This window comes from Toxotes jaculatrix, chromosome 19 (genome assembly GCF_017976425.1).
Source record: "Toxotes jaculatrix isolate fToxJac2 chromosome 19, fToxJac2.pri, whole genome shotgun sequence".
NCBI lineage: Eukaryota > Metazoa > Chordata > Actinopteri > Toxotidae > Toxotes > Toxotes jaculatrix.
In genome coordinates, this window is record NC_054412.1 from 14,423,110 (window position 1) to 14,446,953 (window position 23,844).

General features: G+C 43.4%; 1 protein-coding gene and 1 long non-coding RNA gene across 5 annotated transcripts in view; both read right to left on the bottom strand.

The window, feature by feature from the left end:
• Positions 1 to 4,343: 4,343 nt before the first annotated feature.
• On the bottom strand, positions 4,344 to 6,622 carry LOC121199357. Its single transcript, XR_005896445.1, has 3 exons — positions 6,607 to 6,622; positions 4,623 to 4,659; positions 4,344 to 4,522 (listed from the first exon to the last, which is right to left on the bottom strand). It is a non-coding gene; the product is annotated as an uncharacterized LOC121199357 (long non-coding RNA).
• Positions 6,623 to 12,095: 5,473 nt separating this feature from the next.
• The window catches only part of LOC121199355 (1-phosphatidylinositol 4,5-bisphosphate phosphodiesterase beta-4-like), a 68,705-nt gene continuing 56,956 nt past the window's right edge, over positions 12,096 to 23,844 (bottom strand). For 3 of the 4 annotated variants that reach the window (XM_041063957.1, XM_041063956.1, XM_041063955.1), the window contains one exon: positions 20,416 to 23,289. In XM_041063957.1, coding sequence (XP_040919891.1) covers positions 23,221 to 23,289 — 69 coding nt within the window. In that variant the 3' untranslated portion in view covers positions 20,416 to 23,220. Of the gene's footprint in view, positions 12,106 to 20,415; positions 23,290 to 23,844 lie in introns of those variants that run through there. The other variant, XR_005896444.1, reaches the window with a different exon arrangement.

The window sequence follows — 23,844 nt, forward strand, 5'->3', positions numbered from 1 at the left end:
TTTTCATGTGGGGATCGGCTCAGGGTTGCTGGATCACGGCTTTAAAGCCACACCTGTCGGGCTGTGGCTGGTTCGAGACCGCTTTATCTATGGTTAAGTTAGTTTTACGGTTTTTGTTCTTAATTGCTTCATTGTAGCATGTATTTTTGCGACGGCTAATAATTGAACAGAGTAATCTGTTACATAAGTAATTGACTAAATTTGCAAAATGGCGTCGAAAAAAAAGTAATTTTTTTAAAAATTGGTTTTTTTTTTTCTTTTCCCCCCGCTCTCTTTCTCTATAATCCTCACCACACACACACACATCTCATAGACATACAGACATTACATTCATCACATACATTTAACAAGCATTACATACATTTGCAAGCATTACATTTCATACACATTTCATGTGGGGATCGAACCCCCGACCCTGTGATTGGGAGACAACGCGCTCTACCAGCTGAGCTAGCCAACCACGATTTCGGCCCAACTCTCACCGTCTTATGAGTCTCTCATGAGTGAATCTAACAACGTGGTCTATACTTTAGTTGTGTTTTGGTACGCTAACGTGAAAAGCGCGTAAACGACGGGCAGCGGTGTGAGCTCGGATAGCTCAGGCGGTTAGGCTGCGGGTTGGAGACCATGAGTCTGCGGGTTCGACTCTTGCTGGAAACCACCTCTACTTTTAAAACCACACGTCCAGGTTGCAGATTGAAGAAGGTTCCGAATGCAGCGGCCAGTGCGACGGCCAGCGGTGGCGTACGTGGATCGCTCGCGGCTTGAAAACCGCACCACCTCGTAGAAGCGGGTTCGAGACCAGGTCGTCTACCGTTTATAAACTCTTTAACAATCAAACTTTAATATTTACTAAAAGCAAGCGCAAGCGACGCAATTATTTTGGCAAAAGTTTTTTGCTTTTTTAATGACAATATAACGAAAGACGGCATCGCAAGCGATGCCGTCTTTCGTTATATTGTCATGCAAACCGAAAAAGTAAACGTTTTTTTTTCTTTTTTTCTTTTTTTTTTTTGGAGTTTTTTTTTTTTTTACAGAGTCATTAAGAATGTACGGATCACTATACGCAGCTCGCGCCAATCGACCCAGGGAGCCAAAATCCGAGCAGTATGGTCCGCGCAGCAAGCTGCGCGGACCTACTGCTCGGATTTTGACTCCCTGGGTCGATTGGCGCTCGCAATTGCGTCCCTTGCTACTCCGCTTTATGCTTACATACTAACAATACAGCTATATTACTTATAAATCTTTTTTTTCCTTTTCTTCTTTCTCTTCTTTCTTTTCTTTCTTTTCTTTTTGTTTCTTTCTTTTCTTTTTTCTTTCTTTTCTTTTTTCTTTCTTTTCTTTTTTTTATTTTTAATTAATTAATTAATTAATTTATTTATTTATTTATTTATTTTTTTATTTTTTTATTTTTTTTTGTCATTAAAAAAGCAAAAAATTTTTACCAAAATAATTGCTTCGCTTGCGCTTAGTAAACATAAATGTTACATTGTTAAAAAGGTTTTACACAGTGGACGACCTGGTCTCGAACTTGCTTCTATAGGGGTAGTACGGTTTTCAAGCCGCGAGCGATCCACGTACGCCACCGCTGGCCGTCGCACTGGCCGCTGCATTCGGAACCTTCTTCAATAGGCAACCTGGACGTGTGGTTTTAAAAATAGAAGTGGTTTCCAGCAAGAGTCGAACCCGCAGACTCATGGTCTCCAACCCGCAGCCTAACCGCCTGAGCTATCCGAGCTCACACCGCTGCCCGTCGTTTACGCGTTTTTCACGTTAGCGTACCAAAACACAACTAAAGTATAGACCACGTTGTTAGATTCACACATGAGAGACTCATAAGACGGTGAGAGTTGGGCCGAAATCGTGGTTGGCTAGCTCAGCTGGTAGAGCGCGTTGTCTCCCAATCACAGGGTCGGGGGTTCGATCCCCACATGAAACGTGTATGAAATGTAATGCTTGTAAATGTATGTAATGCTTGTTAAATGTATGTGATGAATGTAATGTCTGTATGTCTATGTGTGTGTGTGGTGAGGGTTATAGGGAAGGAGAGCGGGGGGGAAAAGAAAAAAAAAAAAAAAAAAAAAAAAAAAAAAACCCAATTTTTTAAAAAATTACTTTTTTTTCGACGCCATTTTCCAAATTTAGTCAATTACTTATGTAACAGATTACTCTGTTCAGTTATTAACTGTCGCTCATAGAACACTGAGCTCGAAGCCAGAAGCGTGGTTGGATAGCTCACTTGGTAGAGCGCGTTGTTTCCCAACTACAGGGTCGGGAGTTCGATCCCCACATGAAACGTGTATGAAATGCAATGCTTGAATGTATGTAATGCTTGTCAAATGTATGTAATGCTTGTCGAATGTATGCAATACGTGTGTGGAAAGAGTTCCAGTGCTTGAATGCGAGTCAGAATTAACACCAAAATAAGTTCTCTTTAAAATTATATTTTGCATATCTAGTCCATTACATTACTTAACTAATCGTTTATTTAACCTCATGGCTACTTCAATACTTAATATATTTGATTTACTTCTCCATTACTTAACTAATCGTTTACTTTATTTAACCTCATGACTGCTTCAACACTTAATATATTTGATTTCTCACTTACATTACTTAACTAATCATTTATTTAACCTCATGACTGCTTCAATACTTAATATATTTGATTTCTCACTTACATTACTTAACTAATCATTTATTTAACCTCATGACTGCTTCAATACTTAATATATTTGATTTGCTTCTCCATGACATTACTTAACTAATCGTTTATTTAACCTCATGACTGCTTCAATACTTAATATATTTGATTTACTTTTCCCTTACTTAACCAATTGTTTAGTTTATTTTACCTCATGACTGCTTCAATACTTAATATATTGTATTTACTTCTCCCTTACTTAACCAATCGTTTATTTAACCTCATGACTGCTTCAATACTTAATATATTTGATTTACTTTTCCCTTACTTAACCAATTGTTTAGTTTATTTTACCTCATGACTGCTTCAATACTTAATATATTGTATTTACTTCTCCCTTACTTAACCAATCGTTTATTTAACCTCATGACTGCTTAAATACTTAATATATTTGATTTACTTTTCCCTTACTTAACCAATTGTTTACTTTATTTTACCTCATGACTGCTTTAATACTTAATATATTTGATTTATTCTCCATTACATTACTTAACTAATCGTTTATTTAACCTCATGACTGCTTCAATACTTAATATATTTGATGTACTTCTCCATTACTTTACTCACTCAAATAGTTCAATTACCCCATTACTTGATCTTTTAACGCATTTGGCTTAACTACTCCATTACCTTAGTATTCAGATATTCTACTACTTGATTGGTTTACTCAATTCTACAAGCATGTGATTACTTAAATAATCAATGACTTCGTTCTTCTCATTCATTACAGCTCTACTTCATTTTTTTTTAGTGCTGCATCTTTCCATCTTTAGCCAGAAACGCAGAGAAAGCCCCACATAAGCTGATGTTATTTCTTCTCTATTGTCCCTGCCCAAGATCGTACACGTCTACATTGCTTATAAATAGAAAATGAAAATAGTTCATTGATAACAGGCCCGTAGGCATACATGGGCCCACTCAGTGCCACACAATACCAAATGAGCTACGGAGAGTCACACTTTGTCAGAGTTTGAGTTAAGTGTGACACACTTTGCACATGTAGACATGTATCGTGGCTACTCATCTTTTTTCTATTTTCCTTTTTTTGTCCTTTCCCCTATGTGCTACATGTCAAACTTTAGACAAAAAAGACAACAGACACAAAACTTTATTGCAGCAACAACAAAAATTTGTAAAGTGTGACACACTTGGTACATGTAGACCTGTATCATGACTACTCAAGTCATCTTTTTTCTATTTCCCCTATTTGCTACATGTCAAACTTTAGACAAAAAAGACAACACAGACACAAATCCACTTTATTGCAGTAACAACAACAAAAATCATCGCACTTTGACTATCAAGTCGACAGGAAGCATACAACTCTCTAACATAGGTTTGGTCCATTTCAACCAACAAAAAAAGAACACAGTTCTTAAAATTCTATCAAGTCTAAGTGGTGCATCTAACACCTCCCAGTTTAAAGCCTAAGAATCTGGCATCCACAGAGCACAGCCTGCGCTGTTTCATCTACATATTAACTATTTGTCTCAAAATTGAGCCAAAAGTCAAACTATTACAACTACATTTAGTCTCTGGCAGTCCTCACAGATGGCTGTAAACAAAGGAAAGTCCTATACCTAAGGTTGACATGTTAACCTAAAGTGTGGAGCCGGTCACCAAGATTAAACACGGCACAGTCTCTGCGCAGCCTCTAAATCAGTTGGTGCATTGCAAAATAAGCACAGCCAACAAGCAGACAACTGCCACTGGGTACAAACCAAGCCTTTAATTCGCAAACACCTTCCACAACCCCAGATGCTATTCTTCCTCTTCATGGCCCAGGACACACACCAACTGCCTCTGACCCAATGCTTCCTGAATTGAACACAGAAATGGAGACAGGGAGACACATGAACCCTGAAATGTAAAAACAACCAAAAGACTGAGTGATGTTGACCAACATGCTTGCTCTCACCTTGTCTCTGGTGGTCCTCTCGATCAGCTGCTCCATCCTGCACAATGCACAAAGAAACTAAACATGAGCCACAGAAAGAAAGAAAGTCTCACCTTGCATTTTTAAACACTTTGCAAAGCCTCCACATGCAGCAGGGGGCGTACCTGAGCTCCACTTTGACTGTGACTTCTTCCACGACCTTCATGCCAATCTTCATCAACCTGTTAAACACAGCCACACACAGACTCACACCTACAGGCCCAAGTACAGCACCTAACCACCGAGCCACACAGCTCCATCAACAATACACAACTACTGACAGCCTCTACAACAAGAGCAAACTAACAAACACACTCAACCTACACCGACAAATAACCACAACTAAGCCCGACAACACTCAGCTGCACACTTCAGCCCGCACTTCCAACACTATCTGCCCATAGGCTTCCACATATACACAGTTGTGTCCGGATCACAACTGCATATACGCTTCCACCTACAGACGACACTGACATAACCACAACGGCACACTCTAAACCTACGCCGACCCTGATGCTTTTCACACACTGAATCCATCCACAACTAAGCCCTGACAATACTCAGCCAGACCCAAACTCCAATGCACCTGGATACAGAACAAAGCCCATCTAAACTGAGTTTAAGACAAGCCTGCACTTCCAACGCCCACACGCTCAGACTCTCCCTCACACACACAGACAGATAGAAATTAATGCATGCATATCTGTAGAAACACTGACCAACATGCTTGCTCTCACCTTGTTTCTCATGGTCCTCTGGATCACCTCCATCCTGCACAGGACAAACACACTACATCAGATACAGGTACAAACAGTCACTGAGCAATATTGGCCAACATGCATCCTCATGGTTATCTGGATCAGCAGCTCCTCCATCCTGCACAACACACACAGAAACAGTCAACATTAGCCACAGGTACTGGGCAAGTCAAACCTTGGAAGTTAAAACATCTTACAACACTTCCACATACAGCAGGGGGCGTACCTGAGCTCCACCCTGAATATGGCCTCATCCAAGTTGGAGCCCCACTCAGTCACATACAGCTGGAAAGAGAGAGACATTAATGCATGTGTGTAAAAACACTGAACATTTGTCACATTGGGTTTAAACTCAGCCTGGCGTCCACACAGCACAGTGCCAAACTCTAACATACATGTGGTCATACCAAACAAGTCAGACATATCCATGTCTAAAGTCAAAGTGGTACAGCCTAACGGTTACCCATAAGTCTTACTATTGCATCCAACACCCTGCAGTTTAAACTCTTACACTATGGCACACAGACACTGCATGTCAAAAGCCAAAGCATACTGCCCTCTAGCATAGGTTTGGTCTGTTTAAACCAACAAAAAAAGAACAAGGTTTTTAAAACTCTATCAAGTCTAAGTGGTGCATCTAACACCTCCCTGTTTAAAGCCTGAGAATCTGGCATCCACACAGCACAGTCTGCACTGTTTCATCTGCATATTAACTAGTTGCCTAAAAGTTTTCAACTACATTTACACTCTGACAGTCCTCACACATGACTCGAGCCGTTTAAACAAAGAATTAACTAAAAGTCCTAAAGCTAAGTTTGAAAAGTTAACCTAAAGTGTGAAGCCAGTCACCAAGTTTAAACATGAAACATTCTCCAAACTACATGCAGCCTTGAAATCAGTTTGCACATCACACAACAAGCATAGACAAACAGACAACTGCCACTGGGTACAAATCAAGGCTTTATTTGCAAACACACCCTCCACAACCCCAACAGGAGACGAAGCTCTTTACAATTTTTCCTCTTCATGGCCCAGGACACACACCAACTGCCTCTGATCCAACACTTCCTGAATTGAAGACAGAAATGGAGACAGTGAGACACAAATGAACCCTGAAATGTAAAAAAAAAAATGTTAATAAAAAAATGAAATGTTAATAAATAAATTTAAACAGTTTGCAAAGCCTCCACATGCAGCAGGGGGCGTACCTGAGCTCCACTTTGACATTGACCTCCTCCACGATCTTCATGCCAATATTCAACCTGTTAAACACAGCCACACACAGACTCACACCTACAGGCCCAAGTACAGCACCTAAACACCGAGCCACACAGCTCCATCAACAAAATACAACTACTGACAGCCTCTACATCAAGAGCCAACTACATCTAACACACATTAAACCTACACTGACAAATAACCACAACCAAGCCCGACAACACTCAGCTACACACTTCAGCCCGCACTTCCAACGCAATCTGCCCATAGGCTTCCACATATACACAGTTGTGTCCGGATCACAACTGCATATATGCTTCCACCTACAGACGACACTGACAACTACAAACACTCTAAACCTACGCCGACCTCAATGCTTTTCACACGCACTGAATCCATCCACAACTAAGCCCTGACAATACTCAGCCAGACCCAAACTCCAATGCACCTGGATACAGAACAAAGCCCATCTAAACTGAGTTGAAGACAAGCCTGCACTTCCAATGCTCGCACGCTCAGACTCTCTCTCACACTCACACTCTCACACTCACACACACACACTCACACTCACACTCACTCACACACACACAGTATGAAATTAGTGCATGCATAAGTGTAGAAAGACTACAATGTGGCTCTTGCTCACCTGGTCTCAAATGGTCCTCTCACTCAGCTCCTCCCTCCTGCTGAAAAACACAAACACATTGGTTTTGGATACTAATCAAGTCAACCTTGGAACTTCTAATATTTTTGCTTCACTTCCAGCTGCAGCAGGGGTCTTACCTGGACCCCCCCCCCCCCTCCCCCCAGAACTGAACTAAACCACATCAAAAGTGCATTGAAGATAAAAGCAGGCACTTCCTTCTTTCTGATTTTAATACAGACACATTCTCACACTCAGACATGGATGCATGCATATGGGTAGAAATACTGCACAATGTGGCCTTCACACACCTGGTCTCAAAGGGTCTTCTGGAGCAGCCTCACCCACCTGCAGCAAAATAAAGTTTTTTTAAAAAAAATCTGACTCTGGATATTAATCTGATCAAAACTCAGTTTTTTTTAAAGATTTTGCAACAGGGCTACCTGAGCTCTACATTGGTCACAGCCTCATCCAAGCTGGAGCCCCACTCAGCCAGATGCAGCTACCTGTTGAACACAAAGGAACAAAAAACAAAAAAAACAAAAAACAACAACAAAACAGCCAGCGAAATACAACTGAGTCCTTCAATGCAGAAACATTGAGCAATATTGGCTAAGATGCATCTTCTCATTGTCCTCTTGAGCAGCTCCTCCATCCTGGACAACTAGTGATGATGTTCTCGACGCAGTGTCCATCTTTTGAAGCAGAAGTGTTGAGATACAGTGGTTCCATCCCTGCTTCAGCAGGCCTACAGTCATGTGACCACTGTGATTGATGAGTCCTTGAGGTTCTTTTCCCCAGGTCTTCCACTCTGATGCAGTACACACACAGTTGCTGGGGGTGTACACAAACGAATCCTTCAGTGTAGAAACATTGAGCAGTATTGGCCAACATGCATCCTCATGGTTCTCTGGATAAGCAGCTCCTCCATCCTGCACAACACACAAAGAAACAGTGAACATTAGCCACAGGTACTGAGCAAGTCAAACCTTGGAAGTTAAAACATCTTACAACACTTCCACATGCAGCAGGGGGGCTACCTGGGCTTCACACTGGCCATGGCCTCATCCAAGCTGGAGTCCCACTCAGCCAGATGCAGCTACCTGCTAAACACACACAGACAAATACATGTTTAAATGTAGAAACACTGAGCAATGTTGACTTACATGCTTTCTCTTACCCTCTGATGATCCTCTGGAGCAACTCATCCTTCCTGCAGAGAAAGCACATGCATACACACAAGGAAATTAATGCACACATATGTGTAGAAACATTAAACAATGTTAACCAACAGGCAACGTCTCACCTGGTCTCTCTTGGCCCTCCAAATCAGCTCTGCCATCCTGCAAGAGAAACAACCAAGAAGCATCAACACACAAACAATTTTTATTTTTTTTTTATTTTTTTTTAAAATCCACTTACCATAAAGAGCTATGACAACACAACAGCCACGGTGTGTCCCTCACTCCCACAGGATGGCGCTCTATCCTCACCAGCAGCACCTTCAATGGCTCCACCCCACATACACCTACAACACTCACTCTCACTCTCACACACACACAGTATAAAATTAGTGCATGCATAAGTGTAGAAAGACTACAATGTGGCTCTTGCTCACCTGGTCTCAAATGGTCCTCTCACTCAGCTCCTCCCTCCTGCTGAAATACACAAACATTGGTTTTGGATACTAATCAAGTCAACCTTTGAACTTCTAATATTTTGCTTCACTTCGAGCTGCAGCAGGGGTCTTACCTGGACTCCCCCCCTCCCCCCAGAACTGAACCAAACCCCATCTAAAGTACATTGAAGACAAAAGCAGACACCGCCGTCGTTCTGATTTTAATACAGACACATTCTCACACTCAGACATGGATGCATGCATATGGGTAGAAATACTGCACAATGTGGCCTTCACACACCTGGTCTCAAAGGGTCTTCTGGAGCAGCCCCACCCACCTGCAGCAAAATAAATAAAGTTTTTATTTTAAAAAAATCTGACTCTGGATATTAATCTGATCAAAACTCAGTTTTTTTGTAAAGATTTTGGAACAGGGCTACCTGAGCTCTACATTGGTCACAGCCTCATCCAAGCTGGAGCCCCACTCAGCCAGATGCAGCTACCTGTTGAACACAAAAAAAACAAAACAAAACACAACAACACACAAACAGCCAGCAAAATACAACTGAGTCCTTCAATGCAGAAACATTGAGCAATATTGGCTAAGATGCATCTTCTTATTGTCCTCTTGATCAGCTCCTCCATCCTGGACAACTAGTGATGATGTTCTCAACGCAGTGTCCATCTTTTGAAGCAGAAGCGTTGAGAGACAGTGGTTCCATCCCTGCTTCAGCAGGTCTACAGTCATGTGACCACTGTGATTGATGAGTCCTTGAGGTTCTTTTCCCCAGATCTTCCACTCTGATGCAGTACACACACGGTTGCTGGGGGTGTACACAAACGAATCCTTCAGTGTAGAAACATTGAGCAGTATTGGCCAACATGCATCCTCATGGTTCTCTGGATCAGCAGCTCCTCCATCCTGCACAACACACAAAGAAACACAGTGAACATTAGCCACAGGTACTGAGCAAGTCAAACCTTGGAAGTTAAAACATCTTACAACATTTCCACATGCAGCAGGGGGGCTACCTGGGCTTCACACTGGCCATGGCCTCATCCAAGCTGGAGTCCCACTCAGCCAGATGCAGCTACCTGCTAAACACACACAGACAAATACATGTTTAAATGTAGAAACACTGAGCAATGTTGATTTACATGCTTTCTCTTACCCTCTGATGATCCTCTGGAGCAGCTCATCCTTCCTGCAGAGAAAGCACAAGGAAATTAATGCACACATATGTGTAGAAACACTAAACAATGTTAACCAACAGGCAACGTCTCACCTGGTCTCTCCTGGCCCTCCAAATCAGCTCTGCCATCCTGCAAGAGAAACAACCAAGAAGCATCAATACACAAACAATTTTTATTTATTTATTTTTTTTAAATCCACTTACCATAAAGAGCTATGACAACACAACAGCCACGGTGTCACTCACTCCCACAAGGTGGCGCTCTATCCTCACCAGCAGCACCTTCAATGGCTCCACCCCACATACACCTACAACGCTCACTCTCACTCTCTCACACACACACAGTATAAAATTAGTGCATGCATAAGTGTAGAAAGACTACAATGTGGCTCTTGCTCACCTGGTCTCAAATGGTCCTCTCACTCAGCTCCTCCCTCCTGCTGAAAAACACAAACACATTGGTTTTGGATACTAATCAAGTCAACCTTTGAACTTCTAATATTTTTGCTTCACTTCCAGCTGCAGCAGGGGTCTTACCTGGACTCCCCCCCTCCCCCCAGAACTGAACCAAACCCCATCTAAAGTGCATTGAAGACAAAAGCAGGCACCTCCTTCTTTCTGATTTTAATACAGACACATTCTCACACTCAGACATGGATGCATGTATATGGGTAGAAATACTGCACAATGTGGCCTTCACACACCTGGTCTCAAGGGTCTTCTGGAGCAGCCCCACCCACCTGCAGCAAAATAAATAAAGTTTTTATTTTAAAAAAATCTGACTCTGGATATTAATCTGATCAAAACTCAGTTTTTTTGTAAAGATTTTGGAACAGGGCTACCTGAGCTCTAAATTGGTCACAGCCTCATCCAAGCTGGAGCCCCACTCAGCCAGATGCAGCTACCTGTTGAACACAAAGGAACAAAAAACAAAAAAAACAAAAAACAACAACAAAACAGCCAGCGAAATACAACTGAGTCCTTCAATGCAGAAACATTGAGCAATATTGGCTAAGATGCATCTTCTCATTGTCCTCCTGAGCAGCTCCTCCATCCTGGACAACTAGTGATGATGTTCTCGACGCAGTGTCCATCTTTTGAAGCAGAAGTGTTGAGAGACAGTGGTTCCATCCCTGCTTCAGCAGGCCTACAGTCATGTGACCACTGTGATTGATGAGTCCTTGAGGTTCTTTTCCCCAGGTCTTCCACTCTGATGCAGTACACACACGGTTGCTGGGGGTGTACACAAACGAATCCTTCAGTGTAGAAACATTGAGCAGTATTGGCCAACATGCATCCTCATGGTTCTCTGGATCAGCAGCTCCTCCATCCTGCACAACACACAAAGAAACACAGTCAACATTAGCCACAGGTACTGGGCAAGTCAAACCTTGGAAGCCAAAACATCTTACAACACTTCCACAAGCAGCAGGGGGGCTACCTGGGCTTCACACTGGCCATGGCCTCATCCAAGCTGGAGTCCCACTCAGCCAGATGCAGCTACCTGCTAAACACACACAGACAAATACATGTTTAAATGTAGAAACACTGAGCAATGTTGATTTACATGCTTTCTCTTACCCTTTGATGATCCTCTGGAGCAGCTCATCCTTCCTGCAGAGAACACACACACACACACACACACACACACACACACACACACACACACACACACACACACACACACACACGCAGGCTTTGGATATTAAACCTGAAATTCTAAAGGTTCAGCAACACTTCAAGGTGCAGCTGAGGGCCCACCTAGACCCCACACCGCTGAACAGACCTGACAACGACCCCAGGGCCATGCACAAGGACAACTACCCACAATTAAGCCCGACAACACGACACGCAACTCAACATTAAGCCCGACAACACGACACGCAACTCAGCCCATGCCGCCAACACTATCTGCCGACATATACACAGTTGTGTCCGGATCACAACTGCATATGTGCTTCCACCAACCGACAACACTGACGCAACGGCCCAGCAACAGCAAACGCGCGCTCCAAATCTACACCGTTCCGACTGCCTTCAACACACTGAATCCATCCACAACTAAGCCGTGCCAACACTTGGCCAGTCCCGAACTCCAAAGTGGTTATACTGGTTACAATGCCCATCTCAACCGAACTAAAGACACAAGCCTGCGCGTCCAACACTCAGATCTCTCTCTCACACACACATAAATGTAGAGCCGATGAGAGACGCCAAGCGCGGTGCTTTCTCCAAAAACGGTCTCGGCCGCTCCGCTGGATCCCTTCCTCCGTCCTGCGGAAACCTGGAACATAATCAAACATGTTAGCCTCTGCTCATAAATCAACTCAAGCTTTGCATTTTAAACGTTCCGCGTGGGCCTTACCTGGCCTCCACGTCGGCCATTTTTCCTCTGGATTGCTCCGGACACATGAACAGCATGCATAAGTGTAGAAAGACTACAATGTGGCTCTTGCTCACCTGGTCTCAAATGGTCCTCTCACTCAGCTCCTCCCTCCTGCTGAAAAACACAAACACATTGGTTTTGGATACTAATCAAGTCAACCTTTGAACTTCTAATATTTTTGCTTCACTTCCAGCTGCAGCAGGGGTCTTACCTGGACTCCCACCCTCCCCCCAGAATTGAACCAAACCCCATCTAAAGTGCATTGAAGACAAAAGCAGGCACTTCCTTCTTTCTGATTTTAATACAGACACATTCTCACACTCAGACATGGATGCATGCATATGGGTAAAAACACTGCACAATGTGGCCTTCACACACCTGGTCTCAAGGGTCTTCTGGAGCAGCCTCACCCACCTGCAGCAAAATAAATAAAGTTTTTATTTTAAAAAAAATCTGACTCTGGATATTAATCTGATCAAAACTCAGTTTTTTTGTAAAGATTTTGCAACAGGGCTACCTGAGCTCTACATTGGTCACAGCCTCATCCAAGCTGGAGCCCCACTCAGCCAGATGCAGCTACCTGTTGAACACAAAGGAAAAAAACAAATAAACAAAACAAACAAACAAACAAACAAACAAAAAAAACAACAGCAAAACAGCCAGCAAAATACAACTGAGTCCTTCAATGCAGAAACATTGAGCAATATTGGCTAAGATGCATCTTCTCATTGTCCTCTTGAGCAGCTCCTCCATCCTGGACAACTAGTGATGTTCTCGACGCAGTGTCCATCTTTTGAAGCAGAAGCGTTGAGAGACAGTGGTTCCATCCCTGCTTCAGCAGGTCTACAGTCATGTGACCACTGTGATTGATGAGTCCTTGAGGTTCTTTTCCCCAGGTCTTCCACTCTGATGCAGTACACACACGGTTGCTGGGAGTGTACACAAACGAATCCTTCAGTGTAGAAACATTGAGCAGTATTGGCCAACATGCATCCTCATGGTTCTCTGGATCAGCAGCTCCTCCATCCTGCACAACACACAAAGAAACAGTCAACATTAGCCACAGGTACTGAGCAAGTCAAACCTTGGAAGCCAAAACATCTTACAACACTTCCACATGCAGCAGGGGGGCTACCTGGGCTTCACACTGGCCATGGCCTCATCCAAGCTGGAGTCCCACTCAGCCAGATGCAGCCACCTGCTAAACACACACAGACAAATACATGTTTAAATGTAGAAACACTGAGCAATGTTGATTTACATGCTTTCTCTTACCCTCTGATGATCCTCTGGAGCAGCTCACCCTTCCTGCAGAGAAAGCATAAGGAAATTAATGCACGCATATGTGTAAAAACACTAAATGTTAACCAACAGGCAACGTCTCACCTGGTCTCTCCTGGCCCTCCAAATCAGCTCTGCCATCCTGCAAGAGAAACACAACCAAGAAGCATCAGTACACAAACCACCTTTGAAATGGCCCTTGATTTGTTTTTGTTTTTTTTAAATCCACTTACCACAAAGAGCTATGACAACACAACAGCCACGGTGTCACTCACTCCCACAAGGTGGCGCTCTATCCTCACCAGCAGCACCTTCACTGGCTCCACCCCACATACACCTACAACACACACACACACACACACACACTCACACACACACACACACACACAGTATGAAATTAGTGCATGCATAAGTGTAGAAAGACTACAATGTGGCTCTTGCTCACCTGGTCTCAAATGGTCCTCTCACTCAGCTCCTCCCTCCTACTGAAAAACACAAACACATTGGTTTTGGATACTAATCAAGTCAACCTTTGAACTTCTAATATTTTGCTTCACTTCCAGCTGCAGCAGGGGTCTTACCTGGACTCCCCCCCTCCCCCCAGAACTGAACCAAACCCCATCTAAAGTGCACTGAAGACAAAAGCAGGCACCGCCGTCTTTCTGATTTTAATAAACACATTCTCACACAGACATGGACGCATGTATATGGGTAGAAACACTGCACAACATGGCCTTCACACACCTGGTCTCAAAAGGTCTTCTGGTTCAGCCCCACCCACCTGCAGCAAAAAAAAATAAATACATTTAAAAAAAAAAAAAACAGACTTTGAATACTACTCTGATCAAAACTCTTTTTTTTTTTTTTTTAAAGATTTTGCAACAGGGCTACCTGAGCTCTAACTTGGTCACAGCCTCATCCAAGCTGGAGCCCCACTCAGCCAGATGCAGCTACCTGTTGAACACAAAGGAACAAAAAACAAAACAAAAAAAAAAAACAGCCAGCAAAATACAACTGAGTCCTTCAATGCAGAAACATTGAGCAATATTGGCTAAGATGCATCTTCTCATTGTCCTCTTGAGCAGCTCCTCCATCCTGGACAACTAGTGATGATGTTCTCGACGCAGTATCCATCTTTTGAAGCGTGGAGAGACAGTGGTTCCAACCCTGCTTCAGCAGGCCTACAGTCATGTGACCACTGTGATTGATGAGTCCTTGAGGTTCTTTTCCCCAGGTCTTCCACTCTGATGCAGCACACACACGGTTGCTGGGGGTGTACACAAACGAATCCTTCAGTGTAGAAACACAATATTGGCCAACATGCATCCTCATGGTTCTCTGGATCAGCAGCTCCTCCATCCTGCACAACACACAAAGAAACACAGTCAACATTAGCCACAGGTACTGGGCAAGTCAAACCTTGGAAGCCAAAACATCTTACAACACTTCCACATGCAGCAGGGGGGCTACCTGGGCTTCACACTGGCCATGGCCTCATCCAAGCTGGAGTCCCACTCAGCCAGATGCAGCTACCTGCTAAACACACACAGACAAATACATGTTTAAATGTAGAAACACCTAGCAATGTTGATTTACATGCTTTCTCTTACCCTGATGATCCTCTGGAGCAGCTCATCCTTCCTGCAGAGAACACACAAACACACACACACACACACACACAGGCTTTGGATATTAAACCTGAAATTCTAAAGGTTCAGCAACACTTCAAGGTGCAGCTGAGGGCCCACCTAGACCCCACACTGCTGAACAGACCTGACAACGACCCCAGGGCCATGCACAAGGACAAGTAACCACAATTAAGCCCGACAACACGACACGCAACTCAACATTAAGCCCGACAACACGACACGCAACTCAGCCCATGCTGCCAACACTATCTGCCGACATATACACAGTTGTGTCCGGATCACAACTGCATATGTGCTTCCACCAACCGACAACACTAACGCAACGGCCCAGCAACAGCAAACGCGCGCTCCAAATCTACACAGTTCCGAGTGCCTTCAACGCACTGAATCCATCCACAACTAATCCGTGCCAACACTTGGCCAGTCCCGAACTCCAAAGCGGTTATACTGGTTACAAAGCCCATCTCAACCGATCTAAAGGCACAAGCCTGCGCGTCCAACACTCAGATCTCTCACACACACATAAATGTAGAGCCGATGAGAGACGCCAAGCGCGGTGCTTTCTCCAAAAATGGTCTCGGCCGCTCCGCTGGATCCCTTCCTCCGTCCTGCGGAAACCTGGAACATAATCAAACATGTTAGCCTCTGCTCACAAATCAACTCAAGCTTTGCATTTTACGACACATAAGGCCAGGTAAGGCGTGGGCCTTACCTGGCCTCCATGTCGGCCATTTTTCCTCTGGATTGCTCCGGACACGCGTTTCTCGAGCCCACGCTTAAGTTCCAGCTCCACTAGGCCTGAATCGTCTCTCTGCTCTCAGCCATAGCTTTCACTGTACACCAGAAAGTACAATGACAACCTGTTAAACATGAACACACAAGCTTCCTCTGTCTACAGGTAACGACTTAAGTTCGATCCACTTACCAGAAAAACAGCTTGGACAAAATACAACGTTACAGAGGCATCCCCTAATCCAGGCCTTATGAGCCGCACCTGACATAAAATCCTGCCATGCTATTGGCTGAGCCCTCTCCTCCCCGGTCACATGGGTTTGATCAGCGCATAGGCAACAGGTGCGACTGATTTTTGGCGCGGCTCAAACTGGACTCTGATTGGACGGGACTCATGGGTTAAGCGGTAGGAGGGACCTGCGGTGACTGCCCTCATAAAGCAGCAGTAACGTCTGAATCGGGGTCCAACACAGAACAGGTGTTTGAAATGGTCACAAATTGCCAGGGGTTCACTTTCAGTCTGACTCCATGGCTTTATGCATTAAAGACTTCAATCAGAATCAGTTTTATTGGCCAAATTTATGCAAACAAACAAGAAATTTGACTTTGGTTTTTCTTTGCTCTCAGGCACTACAGAGCAACAACACAACCAACAGAACAACTACTTTTTTTTCCACAAATACCAATAGTTCAATGGTGCAATGGGTCAGTCTGAATCTGGATAATGCAAACTATATACATATATATATGTCATATAAGGTGTGTTCAAAAGCAAACAAAGTCAACCAGTGAATCTGCTGTCAATTGTCTTCCAACATGGTCATTATAACCATGTTACAATATGAAGTTTACCAAAAGTTCCCTACTTCAAACGGGCCACAGTGAATTTCTTTCAAAGGTGTGTGTCACCTGTGGCCTTCCCATCACAATTACTCAGCAAAATCTCCAGTTATGTCTTTGTTCCACACATACACACAGACTGAGCTCTCAGTAGGAAGAGCATAGGCAACAGGTGCGTACATTTCGAGGACTCACTTCAGACCCACAAAAAAGTAAAATTCCTCGTACTTCAATTTTGTTTTTTTGTATTTTAAAACGAAAATCAAATAAGCACAGTTTTTTATTTTATTTTTCAGCATATTCAGCATTTGAAGGAAAATTCAAATACCAAAAGATACACGGACCGAGTCTGCACTGCTGTGCTGAAAGATACAGAGACGTATGAAAGATTGTAGCATAACACAAGTAAATGCTATGAGAATTATATGATTAATAACGTATTGCACACCCCCCACCCCACCCCCACCTTCGATGCAACCCCCACCTACTTCATAATAAAGGAGTGGCAAATGCTAAACACAGACACTGAAGTTACATATTGTGTTTCACTGTGTAGCTGCAGCTTCCAGCTGGCAGGTGCTGTCATTCACGCACATAGTTTATGCAAATACTTTTTGCACTAATTGCAAAAGTCTCCAGTTGTTAAATCGTAGTTAAAAGTCTTTAGATTCGTTTTCACTCCCCCCATCCTTCGGTTTATGGCGTCCGGGTGTAAAATGGCAGAAACTTTTTCAGGACGACTGTTTTGTCACCACGTTGTTGAACGTTGTTGAGAACGTAAGTTGTTGCTGTCCGGGTGTTACAGGCAACGCGTTTGAGTTCTGAAAGTCAGTGATGATCAGAAGACGCGTAAGCGACGATATATTTGATGGAACCAGGTCTAAAAGTAACCACGCTATCTGGAGAATAGCTGTGGATAAGTACAATCAGTTTTTACGCACGGCGCAGTGTAGCTTCTAAGAGTTTGGCATTCTGATATGAAAGTCAAACTCGCACTTGACGGAGCTGATGCTGTCGATGCTGGGTTTACTGCCGACCTGGGGATGTTTTATGCCTTGGGGGAAAGTTTCCGATCGCGGAATCCCCCCTGACCTCAACACCGGATCCTCCTCCAACGCTTTCACGTCCTTTTTAAACTCCGGGGAGGTAAATCGGCGTAAGAGTTTGTTGCTCAACACTGAGAACGTCGTGGTCGAAGTGGCGGCGGCAGGTGCGGTAAACTGAAGGGGTTCAGCTTTGCAGGATGACGCGTCGCGCGTCCTCACGGTTCTGGATTTACGCAAAGGCACCAGTGTGCGCTCCGGAGGTGTGGGGTTGAGGATGCTGGTTGGCAGGCTACATCTTTTCTGATAATAGCTGTCGTGAAATCTGTGCACACCGAAGTCTAACATTTTCGATTTTTCAGCTCCCGAGTCACTCTCACTTTTATTGCTAAGAATGGGAGTCAGTAAGATTCCCAGGGCAGAGGGCGCGCTGGGTTTGGCCGTGTTTCTGCTGGGCCGGGGTGAGAAGAAGATAGATTTTTGAGCCTCACAGCTTTGTATAAGAGGGGGGAGGTGATCATCAGAGGTGCTCAGCCTTTCCCCGGGTTTAGGATGCTTAGAGTTGAGGGAATGGTCAGAAGTCCGCCGAGGGGGTTTAGGGTTCAGGACTCCAGAGAAGTCCAGCTCCTGTGAAGGCGAGGAGGAGCTGTCATTCTCTCTTTCAAACTCGTCTATAGAGTCCATGGATGGCAACCTACTCTGCTTTATCCGAGCCCTCGGCTGCCGTGAGCAGTTTTGAACCAATAGGCAATCTGCATGATTACAGGTTTGGAGGACTTCGAGTTTGCTCACTAAATGTCCAACTTTCCTCTCGAACGTGTCATTTACATCAGCACATCTCAAACTAAGTCGCGGCTGCGCATTTCCCTGCGCGCCACCTTCGGAGTCACGGCCCCTCTTGGAGTTGTTAGTGAGGGCAAAGATGCACTCTGTGTGGCCGAGGAACTTCGCCACCTCCACAGCAGAGTTGCCAGCTTTATTCTGCCTGTCTATCTGCAGACCCAGCCTCTTGAAGGCTCTCACCAAAAACTCGACAACGGGGGAGTGACCTGCTACTGCGGCGTACATCAGGGCAGTGTTCCCCCAGAAGTCCACGATCTCCGGGTCCGCGTTGTTTCGGACCAGGATCTTCACAGCATCCAGGTAGCCTTTCTCGCAGGCGTAACTGAGCGCGGTGCGCCCGTTGCAGTCCTGACAGTTGACACTGGCCCCTCTCTGCAGCAGAAGCTCTACAAACTTACACCGGGTCTGGCCGTCAGGCAACAGGACGGACGAGATGAGGGGCGTCTGTGCGCCCTCTGTTTTGGAGTCCACGATTTCCCCGTCCAGCGCGTCCAGAACAAACCTTGCCAGGTGGACTTTATCCTTGGACATCGCCTCCAGGAGGATCTTGGTGCCCGTTTGCTCGTCAGACTTTCCCACAGTCTTGAGCATGATTCTGAAACGGCTTAAAAACTTATTTGAGAAGTATCATCTTTCTGTAATTTGGAGCAGGTTTGGAAACCTCTCCCCTAGCGAGTGCTGGCAAAAACAAACCCATCACCCCTGTTATATAGTGAAGGGGGAAGCCACGGAGTTGCTGGGCAACGCAAACATAATTACCGCGCTTTGTTGGTCTTTCTAATGGAAATAGGACTTTGCTTATAAAGACAATAAAGAGCTTCAGCGCTGGAGCCGCCTGCGTTCAAGAGCGGGTCTGGGATATGAATCCATCCCGCACTTGTTGAATGTGATTAGACAGCAGTGGGCATTGTTTGGTAAATAAGTGCGTGGGTGGTGTGTGCGCTCTCCCGTAGTTGACAATAACTCTGGCCTATACAGACAGTGTGACTCCACTTGATATCTTTTCAAAGCACAATGATCAGATCTTAGAAGGAAGACACTGAGAGGACAAACAGTCCCTAATGTTATTAGAATAAGGTTTTAATGCGTCAAAGAGAGATTTTCATAGAGACACAAACTATGGTGTTGTTGATGTACAAAATCCCACAAGCACTTTATTTAAATATCCCCGCCACCATAAAATAGAGCTTATTTTCAAATTAAATTAATTTAAATAGTACATTAAAAAAAAAAAAGTTTTCTCCGGGTTTCCACCCAAATAAATAAAAAGTTTAAGTGAAAAACTACGCTGATGTTTGACAAACAACAAAATAAAACGACTCACAATAGCAAGAAAACACAACTGAGCCACATGGTTATGTCCCATTTTACACCTGGATTTATTGGTACACATACTATAAAACAGTATTAAAGGAGCTGGATAACAACAGTATTTTCATTGCTATAAGTTCAACAATACAATATAAATACAAAAACGCGCACAGGATGGTTTGTTGACAAGCTACAGTTCAAATAGAAAACAAAGAGGAGATACAGTAGAAACTGAGGAACTCAAATCGGTGACGTTGCTCTGCAAAAATAATCTGCTTTTTTTTTTTTTTGACAAACTAGAGCCAAAGGTTACATGTAATCACACAACATAAACATTCAACTAGTGCAAAAAAGCCTCTAACAAACATGATAATCTTAAACTACACATTATATCTAATATATATAATATATATATTCATTTATTTATATATATCTTCATATAAATAACCCCTTAATTTGGCATTTTATCATTCATAAAATAATTTAAACGTCCTAACAGACACTGAGTGGCACATTTGAAAGCAATGGAATAAAATTTAAAAGCACTTTTTACTTGTTTATCTCTGCACTAGATATGTGGTGAGAGTTTTATACTGTGTTGTGTGGTGCAGTGAGGGCAGATTGGAAAACAGAAACAGAAACAAAACGAGAAAACCCAGTGGTTGATAAATGTCTTTCCCCGATTTCCAACAGACCCACTCTGTTCCCCCGAGCCCTTGAATGGCAGAACACAACTGGTCAGAAAGTAAATTAAACTACATTCCAGTATATACAAGAACATCCCGTCTACCCTTTAAGTGAATTACAGCAGGATAAAACAACAACAACAACAATAACAAAAAAAAACTTTAAAAAGGCCAAAACACCCAGACGTGCTTTTTTCATATCATATACCCACGTGTTTGTGAGTTTTCATATCATATTAGGACTCTTTGTGATTTTGGTTGACCTTTGTTAGTGTTAACACCATGCACTGTCAATGCCTGGCATGATCATATATTGACAATACAACAGTACCCACAGGATTACTTTATAACAGTACATCCATATTACAGTTCTCCCTCTGCAGTGGCTACTTGTCCAGCAGTATCACCTGGGCTTTGAACAGCAGCGCTTCCTGAAACCTTCTGTAGTGTCACAAACTGCTACATTTAAGGGAAGCCATTTTGGGACACAAAGGGACACAGGCCTCGTCGGAAATCCCCAGTGTGAATAGTGTGTGGCAGCCATGTCACAGGGTTTGTTACAGATCTGGTATAATTATGCTGTCTGATGTCCTCTGGCCGAAGGACGAACAGTGAAACGATGAGGATTACTAGCTGAGTTTGCTAAAGGTGCAGTCAAGAAGCTATTAAGGGAGCACGTCACTTCAACAAGGCCTTTAGGAGAGGGAAACTGACGAGAGACGAGATGGTGTTGACTTCTGTCGGCCAAAGTTCTTGTCTGATGGTGAAGGGCCGGTTAATTAAAAGAATGTAGTACAGCAGAATTAATGTGCTGCCAAGTAATGGATTCATTTTGTTACCAGTGTATTACAGCTTTGGCTTGGATTTTCAGAGGTTAAGTGCAAAATCCCTTAATGCAAATGACCATCCTAATCCTGCTTAACCTTGTACTCACGAGTAGATGTCCACTTCATTATATCATCATATTTTAATTGGCTGTTGTAACTGCTAATGATTTTGCCTCAGTCTGTAGCAATAGCTTTCATCATTACATTAAAGGCATAGAAAGAAACCACTGGTTTCTAGTACTGTAATACTTTCACCGGTTCTTCTGGTAACTGTTACTGGAAATTTTTTGAAAAGTTTGTACACCTTAAACTTTGAGGGAATCATGCGTTTGTTCATCTTTTGTTTTTTGCATAGTATACATGATTTTAAGCCCCAAATTATATAGTATAGTATATAGTATAGAATGTTGTATTAAAGAGTTTTGCAGTGGTAAACTTGTGGAAATTGAGCACAAGCCATTAAAAAAAAAATCAAAAAAATAAAGATGTACTATCGTACATCTTTATTTTTTTAAGGGCCAGTGAAGTGCAGCTATTACACCATCTCTTGGGTGCATCCTAGTAATTAAAACTACATTTGACAGAGAAATCGGCCGTAATAATCCAAGTGAACAGTATCCCTCGTGATCCCTTTATAGTCTTCTGACTCAGCAACAGGATAAGCCTCTTTATAATCAGCTGTAACATTGCTGAACAACAAAAAAGTGAATAATACATCGTTTGTTAAGTCAAACAACTTGCAGTGAGGGATTAGGTGACACCGGGCGTTTGCTTCTCCTTCATACAGTGATTGTTTTTAAAAATACATTCTTACTGAAATACAGAAAACTAGTAGTTCTAGTAGTGCACTGCTACATTTTCCACATTGTTATGATGGCCTATTACATACAAAGTGCTCAGGACAGGACTGGTGTGTAGCGTACAGTGTATTTCACAAAGTTTATTCATTTGTGCTGAAATGACAAATCTTATACATATTCTTCTCCCCTCATCCACATTGTTTCTGGAGCAGTTAATCAGGTACCGATTCAATTTAAAATAAAAAAGAAAAGTCAAAAAGGGGACGGATGCCCACATTATCCGACCCGTCAGTGTTTGTGTGTGTGTGTGTGCGCGTGTGTGTGTCCACCAATAGCTGCAGCTGTGTTGCCCGTAGATTGCAGAGAACAGTTAGGGTGATAGAAAATTGGGTCTACATACAATGGAGGAGGGGATGCGTCTGACTCTGTCGCTTCATCTCCGAGGTAACATTTCCTTACTCAATAAGTGGTTAAACCCCCTGTCAAACAGTGATAAGCACCAATGGCTCAATGGTATAAAGTTAGTGGGTGGGGTAAGGGTGCAGAGGACAGGAAGTACAGGTGAACGAACAGAAGAAAAAAAAGACATGAGGAGGGTTACTGTGTGTCTGTGTGTGTACATGACAGTGATGTGGGCAGGGTTTTCGTCTCTGGATTGTAGAGGGCTATCCATGGTGGAGTGTTTCTGCACCTGTGTGTGTGTATATATGAGTATGCGTGCGTGCATGTGTTTGTGTCTCAGTCTCAGTCGCTCACACCACCGTGGCAGGTCTGCGGTCCATCTCCTCCTCCAACTTCACCATCTGCTGCATGTCCTTGGCCTTTAAGGGGGACAAAAAACACTGATCAACACACAGGCACAGAAACTAGACTTCACACTAAATGCACACCTCTGACACTGCTCAAGAAGATCCACTTTTTCATCTTTTGTTACCAATTTTGACATCTACAAGTTTGATCTGAAGTTGTAAGTTCTCAGTTTTATACTGCTCGTCTTTTTATCAGTCTCTGTTTCTACCTCAGTAAAAATCCCTTCTGTTAGGCAACTATAACTGAGTACTTTTGCAGGTAATAGAAAACATGTGCTTGGTAAGAGTGACATGTAGTGGCTGCCGCAATATGTCTGCACTGAGATACTGTCACATACTATGAAAGCAAATGAGTATGAGCTGGAGTGGAAGCACAGACAGAGGAGCAGGTTGTGAGCTGGCTGTTTTTGCTTAGTAATAGCTGGTGAGTCATGGTGATAAATGACTCAAGCTGCTAGTTTGGCTCTGCTGACACCCCGAGAGCTGCAGACTAAAAATGTGGGAATGGGATTTTCACAATACAAAGGAAAATGAATCACTTTTTTCTTTTTCTTTTTTTTTTAATCT